A 21,848-nucleotide genomic window follows, 5' to 3' on the forward strand; every position below is an offset into this window, starting at 1 on the left:
AGGATTATATTTTCTCATGTGCATTACTTTGCATCTGCCCCTGAATTCCATCTGCCCTTGTGCTGCCCAATCACCCAGTTTTGTGAGACCTCTGTGTAACTCTTTGCAGTCTGTTTCGGATTAGTCACTGTTTACCCCTTTTTCAAGAACATTTATGAGAAGTTTAACAGCAGTGGTTCAAATGCAGTTCCATGCAGCACACTCATTCCTACCCCCTCTCCCCTTTTAAGTGGAGTGCCTGTCAATGTTTTCATGATGATCTAACAATCTCTGGAATGCCCAGCCTTTTGTTACTCCGAATCACCTTGCTTCCCTCTGCAAGCAGCTCAAACTCTGTTGCAGTTAAGAATGGCCTCTGGAGTCAGGGCATGGGCTTTAAGCAGACCTCAAGTAAAATTCAAGGGGTTCAAACTCAGGAGTCCGCCTTCTTCCCCCATATATGGAGCCCTTGTAGCAAGGGGCTTCAGGTAGTATGGGTTGGGGGTTTGGAGCTGCCTTGTAGCCCTCCTGCAGCCTCGTGTCCCCAGGGCCAGACATCCCCGAGCCCCGCCCCGGGAGCAAGCCCGCGGTCCTCCCCTGTAACAAGAGAGACAGCTGCTCCGGCGGGGCGGGGCTGCTGCCCCCTTCTCCGTAGCCGGAGCTGGAGCAGGCGGCCCGTGGAGCCGGGAGAGCTGGCGGCACAGCGGCATGGCTCCGGGCGGCGGCCTCCCCGGCGCCCTGCTCCTGCTGCTCGCCCTGAGCGCGCGGGCTCTCGCAGGTAGGCTGGAGAGGGGCCGGGCGGGGGCAGACGCCGCCCGGAAACGTCTTGTGTGGTTGGGCTGGGCCGCCGGAGAAGGCTGCCCCGCTCGGTGTGCGCCGCGGGGGGCTCGGCTGGGCCTCCCCCTGCGCGGCCTGTCCCGGGCTCTGTGCCGGGCGGGCGGCTCTGCAGACACACGCGTGGCGTGTTTGGGGGAAAGGCCCGAGCCCCCCCCCCGCGTGGGTCTGGGGCGCTGCTCCCCGGGCGGGCGGTCCCGTCCCCTGGCATGGGGCACTTGCGTGCGGACCCGCGCTCAGACCCGCATGACAGGCACGTCCCTCGCTTCGTATTGACGCTGTGCAGAGCAGCTAGCTCATAATCGGTGCTAACAGGAAGGACTTTGTCTCTTGTTCGTAAAGAGTGGCCCAAATCTCCGTTTGGTGGAAGCGGAAAGGCAGGCTCAGGAGTCTGAATAGAGGTGTAAGAAACACCAGGTCTTAAATAGGTGCTGAAGTCCTACCCCTTTTCTTTGGACTATGTTATATACCTACAGAGGCTTGAAGATGTATCCCCGCATTCAAGTGGTGTGGCAGAAGACATTGCTTGTGCTATTTCTTTATGATGCATAACAGAAGCCTTCAAGACTCTTGTTTAAAACTTTTTCCTACCTTTTTTTGCTTCTGAAATATCAGGCATAGATTCCTGGTATAGTTTAGAGGACTGTCGGGAGAACTAGGGGGACAATGACACCACAAGAGAGACACCGTGGCTGTGTCTACACTGGCGCGATCTTGCGCAAAAGTGGCAGCTCTTGCGCAAAAACTTGCTGCCTATCTCCACTGGCCACGTGTTCTTGCACAACTAAACTGACATTCTAATGTATGAAATCTGGCTTCTTGCGCCAGAACTCTGATGGTCTTGCTCAGCAATAAGCCCTTTTGCGCAACTGTTCTTGCCCAAGAGGCCAGTGTAGACAGGCAACATGAATTTCTTGTGCAAGAAAGCCCGATGGTTAAAATGGCCATCAGAGCTTTCTTGCACAAGAGAGCGTCTACACTGGCATGGATGTTCTTGCGCAAAAGCACATGCCAGTGTAGACGCGCTCTTCTAGAAGAGCTTTTGCACAAGAACTCTTCTGCAAAAGAGTTCTTGTGCAAGAAGCTGCCAGTGTAGACGTAGCCCTTATGTATTCATATTTATTCATGAGAGTGTTATGCTTAAACGAAGCACACAAAATCTTTTATAGAGGAAAAGGCAGCATGCCTCATTTATTGAGAATACAATAGTTGCATATGCTTTTCAGTCATTCACACACAAACACCATATAAACACAGTCCGGCCAGATGATGTTATAGTTACCAGTCCAGAGACTGGATCAATCTAGTGGCTAGCCAGATCGATCACATAGGGGGAGCTGGGCTCTGTCGATTGATCTGATGCTCCTCTGTAGTTGGTGGCAAGACGAACCCAAAGTTCCATAGCAAAGCACCCTGCTTTTATAATCCTTTTCTCTGTTGAAGTCTGTGGATTCCACTGTGTCAGTCTGTGACCAGAGTGTTATCTTTTTGATGTCTGTGTTCCCAAAACATTTTTCAAAGCTCATCCTATAATCAATAGTCTTTCAGGGGTGCTGGCTTTGCTTTAAGGCTGTCAATCTGCCAATAATCTAATTATCCTGTGAGTAAGGGTACGCATCGATGGTTATAGATGGTTCTTCTCTGATGTCGGGTCGTCTAGTTTTCACCCACGTTCACCCCTCCTTCTTTAGCCATCTGGTTCTGAGCAATAATTTTTGCACCGTTATCTCGACACATACATACCACTCTCACACATAAACAATCTCTTAAAAGGATTCTCAAGGAAGCGCATAATATCAATATCTGCATTGGGCAAAGCAAAAGGGCATTGTAAACCAGACAATATCAAAACCCTATCTTTCTACTTTTAGGCCAATTACTAAACTCACTAAACTTTAAAATGAAGGAATATGCATTTAACTGAAAGGACTTAGTTTAATAAAATATTAAATGTGTGTTAATATGTTACCTTACATTACTATATTATTGCTACATTATTAAACTACATTGCTACAGTGCTTACGTCATTAAACCTAAAATACAAATATAAAAAGGATAATATAGAAAGGAATTAGGCAGATACATAGAGGCTTGCAGGAACAAAGCTGGAAATATGAGCTGTAGCTGCTCTGTCCCTCAGTAGAAGGGGAGTTGGTGTTCAATTTTTTATATTAATTTTTTGTTAAAACTGGTTTAACTAAAGCTCCTGACAAACAGGATAGAAGCCTTTTGTGAAAGAGTCAGCATCTCTTCCCTTTCAACTATAGGCAAAGAAATGTCACTGCAGTCTTTTGTGATATGTCTGTTCTGCGGCTACATCTACATTGTACATTCTTGCCAAAGAAGATATGCAGATGAGGCATGGTGATGAACAGGGCTCGTTGAACCGTGGCGAGCCATGCTCGCCAGCCGCACTGTCCGGCGATCTGCGCATGTGCAGATCGCCCAAACCCGGCTCTTCCGGGTTGCAATCTACTCGCCACAGGCATTATTTGTCGAGCCCTGGCGATGAATATCACTGTGCCTCATTTGCATACCTAATGAACTGCCATCTTGCGCAAGAGCTATTCTGCCATTTACTTTCAGGCACCCCTGTGAAATTGGAAAAACTTGGTATGTCTCATCTCTGTAATAAAAAAAACAGAGAAAACACTTTCCTCTCCTTTTAAAACTTGCAGAGAGTCATCCTACACCACAGAAAATAAATAAGATACAGGCAGATGGTTCTTCCCTTTTATTTAGTTCACTTGTAAAGTAGTGGTCCAAATTTTCAGAAGTAGCTATTAAATTTGAGGCACCTCAGCACTTACAACTCCCCTAGACTTTAAAGAACTTCAAAGTTCAGTCCCTTGTGCAATCTTTAAAAGCAACAGCGTAACTAAAATTTCAAATCTTTTACTTATAATGGCACCAGCTCTAGTGTTTCTTACTACCTGTATTCTAACAAATTTTGCAATTAAAAATAGCCATTTAGAGAGCCATGCATTGTAGCTGTAGAAGTGTCTGTTATAGCAGAGCCTCAGCTTGCTTCGGAAGTTGAGGGTACTTATCATTTCAGAGGTCCCATAAGTGTAATATGGATGTCTTAATTCTCTGGGATTAAGCATTAAGAGATCATGCATCTTGGTAAAGAAAATAAAAATTTTTTTTTAAATAATTTGCAGTACTTCAGCTCTTTGGTAGTGTTCCCTCCAGAACTAGTTTAATGCATTCTACATTAAATATAGCAGGGTTGTGTTGCAATATGCTATTTTGACCTTTGCTATGTAGTACCAGATTGTGTTCTCACAGGATTTTCATCAGGGGCAGATGACAATTTTGCGGGGCCCAGGCAGCACAATTTCGCGGGGCCCCCCCTTTGACATGGTGCATGCGCGGGGCTTCTTGAAGCGCGGGGCCCGGGGCGGCCGCCCCGCTCTCCCTGCCCTATGTCTGCCCCTGGTTTTTATGATAATAAATCCTAATTACAGTTGGGAGTGCTTTTAGGTATAGTTCTGTGGTGTGACTTTTTTTTCAGAAGTGCTCACTTTGGCTGAGCTCCCATGGAAATTGATAAGAGTTTTGCCATTTACTGCAATAGTGGAAGTGTTAAGCCCAGGTTGAGCACACTTTCAAATCTCTTGACTCTTGCAGCCTCTCTCTAAAAGTGAGTTCTTTAGAGAAAGCACTTGCATCTATACTGTATGTCTTAGTATAAAATAAGAAGTCTATAAACAGTGTTTAATCTATATTTGAAAGGTAAGCATTCTGACTTCTGTGTTAGGAAACTGGTTTTAAATTCTTTGATTGTTTTTAAAAAAATATGTAGTAGCTGAAAAGGGTTAGCTCTTATATTAATAAGATCCCAGCAGAAATTGATTTATACCATATTTTCATCATCATGTTGATGACTAAAAATGAAGCACACCAAGTGAATGGACTTACATTCAAAACATATTTTTGCTGTGAGACTGCCTTTATGAGCCAGATCCTGCAAACTTCTGAGATTGATAGGTATTCAACGTATTTTCGGGTTGCAGATTTGGGACCTAAGTTTGTCACCATTTTTTCTTTCTGAATAACATTTTATGTTAAAGTGTAGTGTGTATATATAGGTTTAATGATTTTGGATCCAATCTAAACATGCACATGGGAATTACTCACACATAGTTTGAGTGGCTTCCACGGATTAGTTTCACTCACAGAAAGATGTATATTTACATAAATGTCCCGTGGACCAAGATTTTTCTTCTTAACTGTCATCATATCTGGGGTGTTTTAGTGTGTTTTACTTACTGGAGTGTATATTCATTTTCCAGGAAATTGCATTTTTAATTAGGTAGATTTTTGTCTATTAATTAACATTTATGAAAGATTTCACTTCTTTTATGTAACTCTGTATGCTCTCACATTATTGTAAACAGCAAGCAGTAAGGAGTTTTGACCTTTTTGGTGTCAGCACTTACCAGTGATAAAATACCAGATCTCCTTTCTTTGCTCTTTACTTTTAAGGGAAGTGTGCTTGGCATGTTGAAGATTAACATCAATAGATTATTTGTTCTGATCTCAGTGTGCAAGAGTTACATGTGGAATTTTCCATTCACCAAGATGATACTAGATAGTTAGATTAAATAGCCTTCTCTATGATTACAATGCATAGTCCCTTTTCCCAAAAAAGAGTTTCTTTTGTATTTCAATTATTTTTTGATTTCTCAGCCCAAAATATTGAACATGAGTATTTTTAGTAAGAAGGGAAAAAGAAAAAATGTACCAAACAGAACATACAATTAACAGTGGTTACTTCATTTACAATCTCTTTTGCATGTTTTTATGTGGAGAGCTTTCAATCAAGATGGGTCTGCTTTACAGGCACATTCTTCTCTAGGTAAAAAAGGTCCAAAGTAAATTTTTCCCTAAATCAGTAGAAAGTCCCATTTTAGCATGTGGATTAAAAAAAATGTTTGTAGATGAGCAAAGGAATTAATTTAAGGGTTAGTGAATTGTGTTTATCAAGGGTGATTTAAACAGTTTATATATGGTCAGGGAGAGAAACATTAGCTAAGTCCTAAGAACCAAATAGAGTATTTGCTTTAAAAAAAAGGCATTCAAGGAGGAATCATACACTGAAGTTGAGCTAATGTGATGCAGTTATGAAAAGGGCAAATCTCATTTTCGGGTGTATTAACAGAGGTGTTGTATTTAAGACACGGGAGATAATTGTTCTGCTCTGCATTGGTGAGGCCTCAGCTGAAGTAACTGTGTCAGTTTGGGATGCCACATGTTAAGAAAGATGTGCACAAATTAGAACAGGTCCAGAGGGAAGCAACAAAATGACAGAAGGCTTAAAAAATCTGATATATGAGGAAGGATTGAAAGAATTGGACATATTTAATCATGGATGGGACTTGATAAATTTTCAAACATTTTGATGGCTGTTATAAAGAATATGATGGTCAGCTGTTCTCCATATCCACTGAATGGACAAGAAGTTAATAGCCTTAATTTTTGCAGTATGTGAGATTAGGTTAAATATTAGGAAAAATGTTACAACTATAGGAACAGTTAAGCAATAGAATATGGTTTCAAAGGGAGATTATAGAATCCTCATTATTGGAGGTTTTTAAGAACAGATCAGATAAACACCTGGTAGGAGTGTTTTAGTTATACTTGGTCTTTTCACAGTACAAGGTACTGGGATGCATTGCCCCTGGAGGTCCCTTCTGTTCCAGCCCTCCATTTCTGTCAGACTGTGGCATTGATACTCAGACCTTGTTGGGTCAGGAGCCAAATTACAATTAACAGTAACCAAAAGAGCCACAGTAGTGTGAATTCCTTGTTTTATTTATTATAGTATTATTCATCTGTAAACAGAGGGAGAGGGAAAATATTTATGTATTCTCACAGCAAATAAGTTATCTTATTGCGGGTTGATAACTTAATTGGTTTATAACAGCAAAAGTCTCTTGATTCATTAATAATTAAATCTCTCACATGCAGGCTGCAAAAAGCTGCAGGGGACACATTAAAAAACTATTTGCAGCTTGTGAACTGCAGTCTGAGTATCACTGATGTATGGTAAACAGACATTGTAAATATGGGTTAGACATTTCAGTAGCCAAAATGACATAAGTACTATTAATGCTAACATCTCCTTTTTAGGGTTTGTAAGCACATACATGGGATCACTTTGTGAGAGGCAAAGAGGAACAAGTGTTACCAATTTCTGCAAAACTGTTTGTTGGCGGTATGCCTCCTGGGAGGTGCGCGGTAGTCTGGACGCACCTCCCAGGAGGCATACCGCCAACAAACAGCTGATCGGCGCTGAGCCGACAAACAGCTGATCGGCTCAGTGCGGCAGCCATGTACATTTAAATGAAGCGGCGATTATTTAAATCACTGCTTCATTTTCCTATGCTGGGTAGTCTAATCTACATGCCTCTGTCGCCAGAGGCATGTAGTCTAGATGTACTCTTACTGTTTTCTACCTTGAGGGACTTTCTTTGATCTCAAGTCAGGCATAGTAGGGAGGACAGGCTTCATGTGTCTGCTGCTTTGGGTGACATGCAAAAATGGAATAGCAGAGCCTTGGTTTCTCTCTCCTCAGTGCACTGGAACTGAGCAGATGTGATGGAGGATGTGAGCTGCGCCCTGTAAAAGCCTGAAGTAAATTATTTCCCTCCAAGAGCACGGGAATAGCCAGGAAGGAGTTGTGACTCCAAGTTCACCTTTCCTTCATAGGTTTCCTCTTGAAGCAGTGCAGCTAGGTACCACCCCTTTTGCTGGGCTTCGTCTAGCCCAAAGTGAGCAATTTTGATGAACAAATTGTTGTAAAATCTTTGCAAATTGCAAGTAGAGTCTTTGATCCCAATTTTGTTTTCATATATGCATGCACAGCTCCCGGTAACTGCACAAGGAACTATGTGAGTGGAATTGAGTACAGATTTAGGCTTCTTGTGTTTGGTAGTTGCATGTTTTGACTGTTGCTTTTTAAAATTTTAGAAGATAGAAGTTATTTATTGCGTTGTGTTGCAGGTAGAAAAGGCCAAGAAAAAAATCACTTGAAAAGCAGTCTTCAGTGGGACTGGAGAGCTTAAACAGCAGTGAATTAGGGCTGAAGGTGGACTACATGTGATATTTGTTGTATGGTGAAAGTGAATATGTTCTGCATACAGAGTTCCTCAAAGGAGCAGGAGATGCCATGCTGTCCTGCACTAGAACTAACACAACTGGATAATTACATCCTACTGTAAATGGTCCTGATCAGAGTAGTGATTTATTCATAAATACTAAATGGCTAATAGATCTGTTTGCTGAGTTAGCTCTCTCCTTCTATTCCCACCCTCCACACAACTATGGAGTTTAAGGGTTGACTTGTAAAAGGCAAAATTTATAATCCCAAGAATTCTTCTGTCAATTCTTCTGACATTTCTACTAATATTAAGTATAACACTAGTTATTTTCCCCAGAAGTTTACTGTAAGGCATTTGTTTGATCCTCTGCGATCTCTATCCTAGTTCTCTAGTTCATCCAGGAAGATATATATATAAAGGTATAGTGCCGTGCATAATAAAGCCCAGAGGGATGTGGTAGGTTCTCCAAGACTTGGAATCTTTAATCAAGATTCGATGTTTCTCTAAAATATATTCTCTAGTTTTGCCACAGGGTATCAGTCTTGGTGCGGGAATCACCGGATGAAATTCTGTCACCTGAGTTATGCATCAGGACAGACTACTAGATGATCATAAAAGTTCCCTTCCAACCTTAAAATCTGTGAAAGGTTTATACTTCAGCTATAGATTTACTAAGGGGCTGTATCTACATTGGCACCCTTTTCTGGAAAAGGGATGCTAATGAGACACTTCAGAGTTGCAAATGCCGCGGGGATTTAAATTTTCCCCACGGCATTTGCATGAACATGGCTGCCGCTTTTTTCCGGCTCGGGGCTTTGCCGGAAAAAAGCGCCAGTCTAGACAGGGATCTTTCGGAAAATAAAGCCTTTTACGGAAGATCCCTTATTCCTCTTAAAATCAGGACTTAAAGTGTTTCACATACCATTAGAAATATAACTTTTTGAAACCTCTGCATTCCTTCAGTTGAACTTCTTGCTGCCCATGATATTATACTGCTTTCCTGAAATCTACTATGGCTATAGTAGAAGAGGTAATCTTGTGGTTAAGGCATAGGATGGTGATTCAAATAATCTAGATTCCTTTTCCATCTGTGGTACAGACTTCCCAGAAGTCTGGACAAGACACTTAATTTCTCTGTGCCTCACACTGACAACTGTAGAGGGGGTTATAGTACTTCTTTTCTCAGTTTCTGTTGTCTTTTGGGTAATAAGCGCCTCAGGATAAGATCCATGTTTTACAAAGTGTTAGTACAGTGTATAGCACAATGTAATCCTGACCTCAGTGGGTGCCTCTACACACTTCCACACTACTACTTCTACTAATATCATGATTAATATCCATTCTCTTGCCCCTGTATTTCCCGTGAAAAAAGGGAGATGCTTACATTCCCTCTTGTTATTAGAGCAACAGCATTTTATCTGAAGAAAACGCCAAACAAAAAGGTCAGAAGAACAGCTTTTGATTTTTCACTCACAGATTAGAACATAATGGCCATACTGGGTCAGACCAAAAGTCCATTTAGCCCCGTATCCTGTCTGCTGACAGAAGTCAACACCAGATTCCCCAGAAGGAGTGAATAGTACAGGGAATCTTTGAGCAATCCCTCTCCTTTCACCCATTCCCAGCCCCTGACAGAGGCTAAGGACACCATTCCTAATCATCCTGGCTAATAGCCATTGATGGACCTAACTGTTGTGAATCTATCTAGCTCTTTTTTGAACCCTGTTAAAGTCCTAGTCTTGACAACATCCTCTGGCCAGGAGTTCCACAGATTGACTGTGTGCCGAGTGAAGAAAAACTTCCTTTTGTTTGTTTTAACCCTGCTGCCTATTAATTTCATTTGGTGACCCCTAGTTTTTATGTTATGAGAGCAAGTAAATAACTTTTCCTTATTCCCTTTTTCCACACCAGTCATGGTTTTATATACCTCTATCGTATCTCCCTCTAGTCTCCTCTTTTCTAAGCTGAAAAGTCCAAGTCTTTTTAACCTCTCTTCATATGGGACCGGTTTCAAACCCCTAATCATTTTTGTTGCCGTTTTCTGAATGTTTTCCAATGCCAATATATCTTGTTTGAGATGAAGCAACCACATCTCAGTATTCAAGATATGGGTATACCATGGTTTTATATAGAAGCAATAAGATATTTTCCGTCTTATTCTCAATCACTTTTTTAATTATTATTAACATTTTATTTGTTTTTTTGACTGCTGCTGCACATGGAGGGGATGTTTTTAGAGAACTATCCACAATGACTCCATGATCTCTCTCTTGAGTAGTTATAGTCAAATTAGTGCCCATCATATTGTATGTATAGTTGGGATTATTTTTTCAAATGTGCGTTACTTTACGGCTACGTCTACACTGGCATGAATTTCCGAAAATGCTTTTAACGGAAAAGTTTTCCGTTAAATGCATTTTCGGAAAAGTGCGTCTAGATTGGCAGGATGCTTTTCCACAAAAGCACTTTTTGCGGAAAAAACATCCGTGGCCAATCAAGACGCACTTTTCCACAAAAAAGCCCCTATTGCCATTTTCACGATTGGGGCTTTTTTGCGGAAAACAGTACTACGCTGTCTACACTGGCCCTTTTCCGCAAAAGTCTTTCGGAAAAAGACTTTTGCCCGAACGGGAGCAGCATAGTTTTTCCGGAAAAGCACTGATGATTTTACATGAGATCGTCAGTGCTTTTCTGGAAATTCAAGTGGCCAGTGTAGACAGCTGGCAAGTTTTTCCGGAAAAGCAGATGATTTTCTGAAAAAACTTGCCAGTCTAGACACAGCCTACATGTATCAACATTAAATTTCATTTGCCCTTTTGTTGTCCAATCACTTAGTTTGATGAGATCTTTTTGAAGCTCTTCAGTCTGCTTTGGTCTTAACTATCTTGAGCAGTTTGGTATCATCTGCAAATGTTGTCACCTCACTGTTTACCCCTTTCTCTAGAAGATCATTTATAAATAAGTTGAATAGGATTGGTCCTAGGACGGACGCTTAGTTACCTCTCTCCACTAGTTACCTCTCTCCATTCTGAAAACTGGCCATTTATTCCTGTCCTTTGTTCCTGTCTTTTAACCAGTTATCAATCCATGAAAGGATCTTCCTTCTTATCCCAGAACAATTTACTTTACTTAAGAGCCTTTGGTGAGGGACCTTGTCAAAGGCTTTCTGGAAATCTAAGTATACTATATCCACTGGATCCTCCTTGTCCACATGTTTGTTGAACAAGGTTGTATGAGAGACTGTAAAGCATCTGAAATCTATTGGTCATTTATTTGTCTCTGGTCTACAGCAGGTTTATGGGAAGAGGAACTCTTCTCCATTCAACTCCAAAACTTATTTTACTAGAACAGGGGTTTTCAAACTCTTTTATTCTGCATATTATTTCATTGGAGAGAGATCCTTTAGCGAACCATGTAACTTTCGGAATATTCTACTTACTATGAGATTTCTCTCCTTTCTGGAGATCTTTAGACCATAGATTGAGAACCAATACACTAGGTGTATCCCCTCTTTGGTGTCCTCTGCTTTTGCTGTAGAATTATGAACAGTGATAATATAAAAATCTCTTCCCTGCTTCTCTAAAGATTAGACACTTAGGGTATGTCTACACTACAGCGTTATTTCGAAATACCTTATTTTGAATTAGTTAATTCAAAATAGGTTACTTTGAAATAATGCGTCTACACACAAAATGTATTTAGAAATAGCATTTTGCTATTTCAAAATAGCGCATCCATACTGAATCGCATTTAAGGCCAGCCGGAACCAGGTCCAGCAGAGCAGCAGGTCAGGAGTTACTTTGTGTGGCTGCTGCCTGAGGCTATCTGAGGCCTGTGCTTAAAGGGACCTCCCCCCCGGACAGCCAGTTCTCCGGTTTCCCTGCTTGCTTATCTACCTTAATGAGGGACAGCAAAGCATTTTGTCTCTGCGTGCTCTGGTTGCCCTCACTCGGGACACCACACCACTCTGCAGCATGGAGCCAGAGCTGCCCCTGGGCATTCTGGTGCTTCTCTTGGACGTGTTGCTCTGAGCCTGGCTGCACTTTCTTCCAGCTGCCATCCAGGAGGTCCATTGGGGGGCTGTCAGTATCCAGGAGGCCCTGCGGGAGAGCTTCCACCCTGAGGAGCACTAAGAGCCTCCCTGGTCTGCCCCATTGGGGGCATATGCTTCATTCCTCCCTCACATCCTTCTGCTTACTCCTCCCTAACCCCGCTTCCTGATGTCAAATAAAATACATGTATTTTCATGAACACAAACTCTCTTTATTTAACAAAAGTGTGTGTGTGGGGGGGGAAATGAAACTCTAGTGAGACTGGGGAAAGGAGGTGGAAGAGGGGAGAAGAGAGGGTGGGGGAGGGGAGGGGGAAACCTGGGAGGAGGGAGGTGGAAGGGGGAAGCAAGGGAAAGAAGGGGGAGCGAAAGCTCAGAGCTCAGGGTTGGGGGTCTCGCCGGACCAACTTAATTTTCATGTAAACCTGCTCCTGGGTTTGCATGTGGCCTTTGGTGGCCAGGCTGGCAGCTATCCTGCCATAGACGGCCGCATTCCTCCATTTAGTGCGGAGATCATGGACGTTGGGGGGCATCCCCCCAAACCTGAATAAGGTCCATGTTGTCCACCCTGGACCTGAAAGGCGCCTGCCTTCTCTGGATCATGGCAGGCTTTTGGGAGCTGACAGACTGCTCCTGGGGAGCGGTGGCGGGCTGGCTGCCAGTGGCTTGCTGGCTCATGTTTTGGGGCCACTGGGTCGGGGCAGTGACTGCTGGCTCTGGGCTGGCAGGTTTGGAGTTGGCACAGGCACTGTGGCCAGAGTCAACCCCTTTAAGGGCTACGGGGAGGGGAGAGGGAGAGGAGTGTTCTTGATTGAGGCTGGAGTGGCCACCAGGGCACCGTGGGAAGGCTGGAGGCCCCCTATTTCGATATAAGTGTCTACACAGCTCTTATTTCAAAATAGCTAGTTCCAATTTAGCATTATTCCTTGTGGAATGAGGTTTACCAAATTTGAAATAAATGCTCCACTATTTTGAATTAATTTCGAAAGAGCAGTTTGGCTGTGTAGGCACTGGTAAAGTTATTTCGAAATAACTTTGCTGTGTAGATATGCTCTTAGAGGCATCTATATCTTTGACTGTTGGCCACAAAGTCCTCAATAGCATTATTTCTGTGATATAGTGTGTATCTATGTATGATTCTATACTGCATAGCACTGGCTATCTGGATTGGCATATTGTAATGTGCAGAAAAGGAAATCTAATTCTTATTCTTCAGTTAAGGATTCAGTAGACACTGTGTAGGTGTGTTGAATTTGGTAAGGATGTGGATGCATTTTGCAAATGTAGATATATTATAATTCTTTCTTTTTTCTTTTAGCATCATTTTATGGTGATAGCTTTGTGGAGTTGAACATTGTGGAATCGTCCACTCGAACATCACTGCAGTTACGATTTCAAACTAGCAGGCCACAGGGATTGCTTTTTCTTGCAGCTGGAAAGGAGGATCATTGTTTGGTAGAACTTCACTCAGGATATTTACAGGTGTGATTTTTATTACAAAAAATAGATAGCACATCTACTGGTTTGCCTAGGGTTTGTCTTTAGAGTCATAGAGTTTAAAGCCATAAGGGACAACTAAGTCATTTAGTCCAGCAGTTCTTAAACTGTAAGTCGGGACCCTGAAGTGGATTGTTACCCCATTTTAATTGGGTCACCAGGGCTGGCTTAGACTCCCTGGGGCCTGGGACCAAAGCCCCAGCCTACCACCCAAGGCCAAAACCTGAGAGTTTCAGCCCTGAGTGTACAGGCCCCCTGCCTGATTCTGAAGCCTTTGGGCTTTAGCTTCCTTGTAACCCCTGGGGGTCAGTGACACTCGGACTGAGGATTTGGTCACCCGTCCTGGGGTCATGTAGTAATTTGTGTTGTTGGAAGCAGGTCATGTAGCAATGACGTTTGAGAACCCCATAGCTAGTTTGATCTCCTGTGCATCACGGGCCACTGAACTCCACACAGCCATCTCGGTGCCTTGCCCAACAACTAGAATTAGACCAAAGTCCTACATATCTTGGGAGACCAAACTGCTGTGTGCTGCAAGCAGAGAAGAGGTGGGACCGAGGTGTACCAATGCCTGAGGCCCCTGCAGTGGCAAGAAATTGATAAAGAACAGTAAAACCTCAGAGTTACTAATTGTTGGTCCATTTCATACTTCATTTGGAACCGGAAGTATGCAATCTGGGAATAGAGCAGGGGCAGGCAAAATGTGGCCTGGGGGCTGAATCTGGCCCCCAGGCCAGCAGGAACCTCCGCCAAGCTCCCTGCCTGTGCCATCCCCATACACTGCTCAGAGCAGCTCTCTGAATATTGCGAGCCCAGGGAGGAAGGAAGAGGTGTCATATGCTGACCCTGCCCCAGCATAATCTTGCAGCTCCCATTGGCTGGTTTCTGATTTTCAGGACAGGCAGCGCATGAAGTACATATTCTCTCCTCCTCTGGGCTTGCAGCATTCAGAGCAGCATGTGCCCTCTTCTGAGCAATGTGTTGGGGGTTTTGAAGGCATGGAGCCTGGCTGAGAGAGCAGCTGGGATGTTGACTGGAAGCTGCCCAGTTAACACCTGGTGCCCCAGACTCTGCCTCTCCTCAACTTTCTATCTTCCCCCCATCCCTACCAAGCACTCTGCCCTCCCGTTCCTGCATCCAAATACCCTCTCAGACCCTGCACCCAAATCCTCTACCTCAGTCTCATTCCAGATCACTGCACCTTTCCTGCACCCCTACCCCAAGTCATAATCCCTTCCCAGACCCTGCACTTCCTCCTCCTCCAGGTCACAACCCCCTTCCAGACCTTGGACCCCCATCCCGTACCACCAGTCAGAATCCAAATCCCTGCTTGACCTCCTGCACTCCTGCCCCAGGTCATAACCCACTCCCACTCCTTGTACCCATTCTACATCTCTCCTCCAGGTAAGAATCCTCTTCAGCACTCATATCCCTTTCTGGATCCTGCATCTCACCCTGCATCTCAGTACCCTGTCCCAGGTCACAACCCTCTCCTTCACCCAAACTCCCTCCCAAATTCCATACCCCTTGTGCACTCCAGTACCTTACGCCATGTTCATTTCTACACCCAACCTTCATCCCAAACTCTGCCTCACCTCCCACCTCCATTAATATCATGGAAGACTGTAGCCCTCAACTACTTACCAAATTATTGGCGTGGCCCCTATAAAAAAATATTGTCTACTCCTGGAATAGAAACAAAAAACCAACTACAGATACCATACAGTACACTACTGTGTTAACTGTGAAGTACTAAAAATATAAAAGGAAAGTTTAAAAAAAGGTTTCATGAGGCAAGGAAACCGTTTCTGTGCTTGTTTTATTTAATTGAAGATAGCTAAAAGCAGTATTTTTCTTCTGCATAGTAAAGTTTCAAAGCTGTATGAAATCAGTGTTCAGCTGTAAACTTGAAAGAGTGACCATAATTAACATTGTGTTCAGAGTTTTACAAATAGCTTCCATTCCCGAGATGTTTGCAACTCAGAAGCTCTACTGCGCCCAGATAATCCTGGCAAGTGAGCCATATCCCATGCTGCAGAGGAAGACAAACACCTCACCAGGTCTGACCGGGAGGGAGGGGGGTAAATTCTTTCCCAGCCCTCAATATGGTCATCAGTTAGACCTTACTCATGTAAGTAAGAATCAGCAAGCAAAATATCTGACACACAATGCTCAGTGTCACCTTGGAGACCTGGCCCTTCCTATCCAGTGTCCTGTTTCCAGCTATAGTTACTCTTGATGCTTCAGGGGAAGGAGACAATCCCTTCCTCTCTCCCAGAATATACTGAGGTGAAAATTCCCTTCCTGGCAGTGTTCCCTCTAAGCTGTGGGTCAGCAGAGCTTCACAGGTGATTAATCAGTCCTGCCCAGTCAGATTCTCAGGGCTCTGTGCATGGAGCCTACGGAATGGATGGGTCTGATTAATCACTTTTGAAGTTGTGCTGCCACGCAGCTTAGAGGGAACGCTGTTCGTGGCCCCCCTACAAGTGACTAGCTGAAAAGAATGAGATTTTTAGGAATATAAGACATAAAGGGACCCCCCCCCCAGGACTGTCAAATGCATCCCTCACACCACCTCAGGCAAATCTTGTCATACAATGTCACTTAAAAGTGTAACAAGAGTGATCTTAAAACTGATTGAATTATTTGCCCCCACTACTTCCAGAATCTCACTCCTCTGATGGTTAGAAACCATCATCTTAAGTTTCAGTCTGCGTTTATTCACAGCCAGTTTACACCCATTTGTTCTTGTGTCTTGCCAATACTGTTCTTTAGATTAACTAGCTCTTCTCTATCCTTGGAGAAATTTATAGAGAGCAATGAAATCCCCTCTCCGTCTTTTTTGCTAGGCCAAGTGAAGCAGGCTCATTTAATCTCCTGTTATAAGATAGACTCTCATTTCTCTGATCATTCTAGTAGTCTTTCTCTGCACCTTTTTACATTTGAGTTATCTTTCTTTAACACAATTGTACACAATATTCAGAGTGGAGTCTTTCCAGTGCCTTCTCTCCTGCAAATACCTCACCTAACACGTCCTAGGACTGCATTTGTCTTTTCCATAGCTGCATCGCGTTAGTAGCTCTTAATCATCCTGTGATCGACTTATACACTTGGATTTCTCTCCTCTTTCACTTTCATCTGTTGGGCCCCTTCATCCCAGTTTATAGCAAAAATGTATGCATCACCTTGTGTTTTGTGTTCACCTTGGGCTTTTGTAGAACTGGAAATAGTTCTTTCCTGCTTTTTCATCTGACCTCGACTCAAATTGTGTTGGCAGGTAACCTTCCCAATATGTATAGATGGTTTGGTTTTGAGGTTGTGGTGTTGGCACACCCATAACAATAATAAATACATTTGTGCTCATAGTTTGAAAATTCAGTATTGAAACTTAAGTTGAGCTACTGTCAAAACATTAAGTATTACTTTTTTCTTTGAGACAGACACAATTCATTTAATTGTCATCCATCCACTCACTGATTTTCATCATTAAAATTTTTTTCTCTTACAGTTGAGAATTAACTTGGGAGCAGGGGAACGAGTGCTGCATTCTCAGCGAAGCTCTCGACTAAATGATTTAGCCTGGCACCTGGTTGAATTACATCATGAAAATGATAATGTCACCTTGGTAATTGATAAGCATTATAGAACGAGTACAAAAATGCCTGGGATTCTATATCAGTTAAACATTGAACATGGACTCTACGTTGGTGGGAGTGGTAACCTTGATGTTCCTTACCTCGATAGAGCACTAGCCAATTTCCGAGGATGTATTGATAATCTGGTATTTAATCAGCATGAGATCCTAACATCTCTGAGACCTTATCCTGGGTTCAGAAATGTTCACGAAGTGTCACTCGGATGCAGCGATGAATTCTTTGCAGGGGAAGATGAACCTATCAGTTTCTTTAGTTCCAAATCTTATGTTTCTTTCCCTCTGTGGAATGTCCAGGGAGAAGGACGTTTGGAGTGTGCAATACAGACCTCAGCACAGAGAAGCTTGCTGCTTTATAATTCTGGACGAGCAGGAGATTTCATTGCAATGGAAATTGAGGATGGACTAATTAAGGCCCATATTGGAAGGAGTAAAAGCAGAATGCACCTTTCCTCTCTAAAGACAGTTAGTGATAACAAGTGGCACTCCATTGAGTTAAAGTTTACTGCACAATATTTGCAGCTGATGATAGATGGGGAAACTGTGAAAACATCATTTTCTTCCCATAGCAAGATGCCCCTTCTTAAAGGGCCACTCTTTGTAGGTGGTGTGGATGACAGCACACGGGTAGAAGTGATAAAGTTAGAGCTAACTTCAGTTTCTGGAAAATATGCCAGAGGAGGATCCTTCAAAGGTTGCTTAAGAGGCCTGAAAGCCAATTCGGAAAAGAGATCATTAAAGAACGTACTGGTTACAAAGGATGTTTCAGCTGGATGTAAAACAGATAATTATTTTAATACAAATTCTTCTGTAGTAACAACAGTAAAGACTCTCATAACAGCAGCTCCCATTTTTGTCTATTTTCCTGAAATCTCTGAACCCCAAGACAAAGAAGATAGTGGTCATTTCTTGGTTCTAAATAACTTGATTGTTCCAGAGGGTGGACAAGCTTTACTTGAATCTAAACATATTAAAGTCAATTTAGAGTTTAAAAAATTAGGGGTTCGTCAGTCACAGATTCTTTTTAAAATAAAGGAGCAGCCCTCTCACGGTGAATTGAGGTTAGGTGTTGAGCAAGAAGAGGGCACATTTACCATGTTAGATTTGTGGCAAGGAAGAGTCCTGTATGTCCATGACGGATCTGAAGACACTTATGATTATTTTACTTTTTCCATTTCTGTGAGTAGTAAAAAGGACATGCCTCCACATCTGCAAGGAAATGAGCGCCATGTGTTTAGGATTATTGTGTCTCCAATAAATGATGCTCCTGAACTTATGCTCCCTAAGGGAAACTTATTCCTTTTGATAGAGAACTCAAAGAAACACTTGACTGCTGACCTAATAAAGGTTTCAGATCAAGACACTGACTCTGCAGATCTCAGCCTTTCAGTACTTGGAAATCTGAATACAGATGCAGGATTTTTAGAAAATTCCAGGAATCCCGGGAGAGCCATTACTACTTTTTCTAATGAGGACTTAAAAAAAGGCAACATTTTCTTTGTTCACACTGGGGTCAAGAACTCAAGGATTGTGCTGCGGGCAAGTGATGGAGAGAAAGTGAGCAACACAGTTGTGTTGCGTGTCATGGCTGTTCCATTGGATTATAAAGTGGCAAACAACACAGGAATAAAAGTGCTACAAAGCACTGCAGCTTTGATCACACTCAGCCACTTGGCAGTTGAAACAAATGCCATCCAGCAAGAGATGGAGATACGATATGAGATCACAGAATCACCCCAATTTGGTGAAATTCAAAGGCGGCAGTCTAGTGGAGAGTGGAAGCAAGTAAATACTTTCTCTCAGCGCTCTATTGAGCGCAGCCGTTTGAGATACTATAGTATTTTCAAGGAAATGCAGCTGGGAAATGTTACAGAACACTTTAAATTTAAGGTTAGCGTTGGAAACAAAATCAGTGATGAACTTATGTTTCCAATCACAGTGAAATGGTTGAGGTATAATTTATTGAATCATGCTCCTCTAGAAATTGAAAAAACAAAAAAGAAATGCCTGAATTCAGACAATCTTTTCGCTGTAATGGTGGATATAGAAATACCTGAAAGCGAACTTAATTATAAGCTGTTGTCCTTGCCCAAGAAAGGACAAATGCTCCTTAACAATCAAACTTTGAAAAAAAATTCAACTTTTAGCCAAACAAACATTACAGATCATCAAGTGGAATATGAATTAATCAACAGACCCCATGAGAACACTCAGGATTCCTTTAGATTCCTTATTTTTACAAAGTATTTGGAGTCAAATGTCTATGATTTCAAAATCAATATTAAAGCAGATCTTAGGAGCATTATTTTGACAAATAACGGCTTGACCATAACTGAAGGTGAAGGAGTATTAATAACAAAAAGCAGATTGTTTTCACAAACCCTGGATAATAAGGCCTTTCAATATAAAGTTACAAAGAGTCCTCAACATGGGAAATTAAAACTCATTAATTTTTCAGATTCACCAGAGAGTAATGATAATGTCACTATGTTCAGTAATCAAGATATAATGGGTGAGCGCCTTATGTATGTCCATGATGACACTGAGACCACATACGATGAATTTCTAGTCATGGTCTCCACCAAAGAATCAGGAGAATCGGTGAGCTCTGCTGCAGGACCAGAGCCTTTATCAGCAGAGATTAGATTTAATATTTCTGTTGAGCTGAAGAATGATGAAAAACCAGTGCGCGTGGTTGAGAAAGTATTTAATGTTGTTAAGAATGGGCATCGCTTATTGACCTTAGAAGACCTGTGCTACCATGATCCTGATTCTGATTTTGATGATGGACAGTTGCTGTATACTAGACGTGGTATTCCTAATGGGGACTTGACTCTAGTGAATGATACCACTCATAGACTCTATCAATTCAAACAAGATGACCTGGAGCAAAAGCGAGTTCTGTTTACACATAGTGGTGCAGATTATGGGCGCTTTGTGTTATTTGTAACTGATGGCAAACACTACACCTCTTCACTTCTAGAAGTGAGTGCTTCAGATCCCTATGTTAGACTAGCAAACAATACCGGTTTGTTGGTACAAAAAGGAAAAGAGAGAACTATTACAACAACTAACCTTAGTGCCATCACAAACCAAGACATTAGAAGGGAGCATGAGATTACTTATGAGATCTCCTTATCTCCAAAATATGGAAAAATCTATGTAAATAATCTAGCAACAGATTCCTTTACCCAACTTGATCTAAAAAGAGGACATGTGATTTATAGGCATGATGACAGTAACAACCTTGTTGACACATTTAACTTTACAGTTTATGCTAAGGATATCCACCAGGATGCTGCAGTGTATGTTCGTATGTACTTGGAAAGCCATCAGCGTCCTCCAAAGATTGTACACAATTATAACCTTTTAGTTGAAGAAGGAAAACCAGTTAAAATCAGTAAGGGGAAATTGCAGGTACGTTTAAAATTTAGCATTGATCTTGTAATGGAAATCAATTGTAATTGTATTTTCGTTTTTATTCTTGTTTTCCTTGCTTAGCAAGCCTCTTTAATTTCTAATCTTTAACCTAACTAACTTCAGTTATTTCTAGATATTAATTTTGAAGAGTAACTCCAATTCTTGTTTAAAAGCTTCAGAGGGGAAGCCGAGTTAGTCTGTAACAGTAAAAACTTAAAACAACAAGTAGTCTAGTAGCACTTTAAAGACTAACAAAACATGTAGATGGTATCATGAGCTTTTTGTGGGCACAAGCCATCTGAAGAAGTGGGTTGTGCCCATGAAAGCTCATGATATCATCTACATATTTTGTTAGTCTTTAAAGTGCTACTAGACTATTTGTTGTTTACGCTTTTCAAATTATAGTGTCTACATTTGAGAATCTGCTGGCACTTCTGTTAGCCCAGCATTCAATGATTCCCTAAACACTGGTATTGAGAAAATTAAGATGCAGGAACACTGCTTCTCAACACTACAAGAAAACCAATATTTATTTAAATATTTTTACCCTGCCTTTCTATTTAAAATATTCAAGGCAGCTTAAATACATTTTAAATACATTTATCAATGTACAGTAAAACCTGTGCTATCTGGAACTTAAGCATCTGGAAAACTGTAGAAACAGGCAAATTTCTAACACCGGGAAAAGCAAAAAAAAAAAAAAAAAAAAAAAAGGAAACTGGCCCTTTAAATGCTGGGCCATTCCTCAGAGGAGTGTCCAGCATGTACCTGGGGGAGGGGCAAATGGCAGCTGGAAGCAAGCAGCAAGCATCTTGGCCCCCTCCACAGCTCCTGGCATCCCCAGCAGGCTAACGCTCGCCCTCCCCCCCCCCCCCCGCGGTTCCTGCCCTGCCATCTCCACCTCCTGTCCCTGGCTTCCATCCCCCGCCCCCAACAGGCCGCATCCCTCCCTCCTCCCCGCAGCTCGGGGCCCCCCTAACAGGCCACATCCTAGCCCCCGTATGGCTCCTGTGCCTCCCCTCCCTCCATAGTCCCCGCACGGCTTCACCCCCCCCACTCAGATAACCAGAATTTTTAGGTTACTGGCATGCCCTAATCCCCAGGCGTGCTGGATAACACAGGTTTTACTGTATTTGCATTTCACACACCATGGTAGCTGAACCAGTAAAAAATTTCAAGCAAAATATTTGCTTGAATATAATGGATCTGATTGGAGCTATGACAAGTTACACCAGCTGAGAATCTGGCTTCAAATTTTAAAAGCATCAGTTTAGAAGCATTGCTTTTTCTTTGCACCTATTTGGAT

General features: G+C 42.4%; 1 protein-coding gene across 1 annotated transcript in view; it reads left to right on the top strand.

Moving 5' to 3' along the window:
• The first annotated feature begins 590 nt into the window (after positions 1-590).
• Positions 591-21,848, top strand: part of LOC102462652 (chondroitin sulfate proteoglycan 4-like) — a 65,329-nt gene continuing 44,071 nt past the window's right edge. The window contains exons 1-3 of the mRNA XM_075932467.1: positions 591-757; positions 13,292-13,455; positions 16,979-20,539. Coding sequence (XP_075788582.1) covers positions 688-757; positions 13,292-13,455; positions 16,979-20,539 — 3,795 coding nt within the window. The 5' untranslated portion in view covers positions 591-687. The remainder of the gene's footprint in view (positions 758-13,291; positions 13,456-16,978; positions 20,540-21,848) is intronic.

Source organism: Pelodiscus sinensis, chromosome 6 (assembly GCF_049634645.1).
Source record: "Pelodiscus sinensis isolate JC-2024 chromosome 6, ASM4963464v1, whole genome shotgun sequence".
NCBI classification, from domain to species: domain Eukaryota; kingdom Metazoa; phylum Chordata; order Testudines; family Trionychidae; genus Pelodiscus; species Pelodiscus sinensis.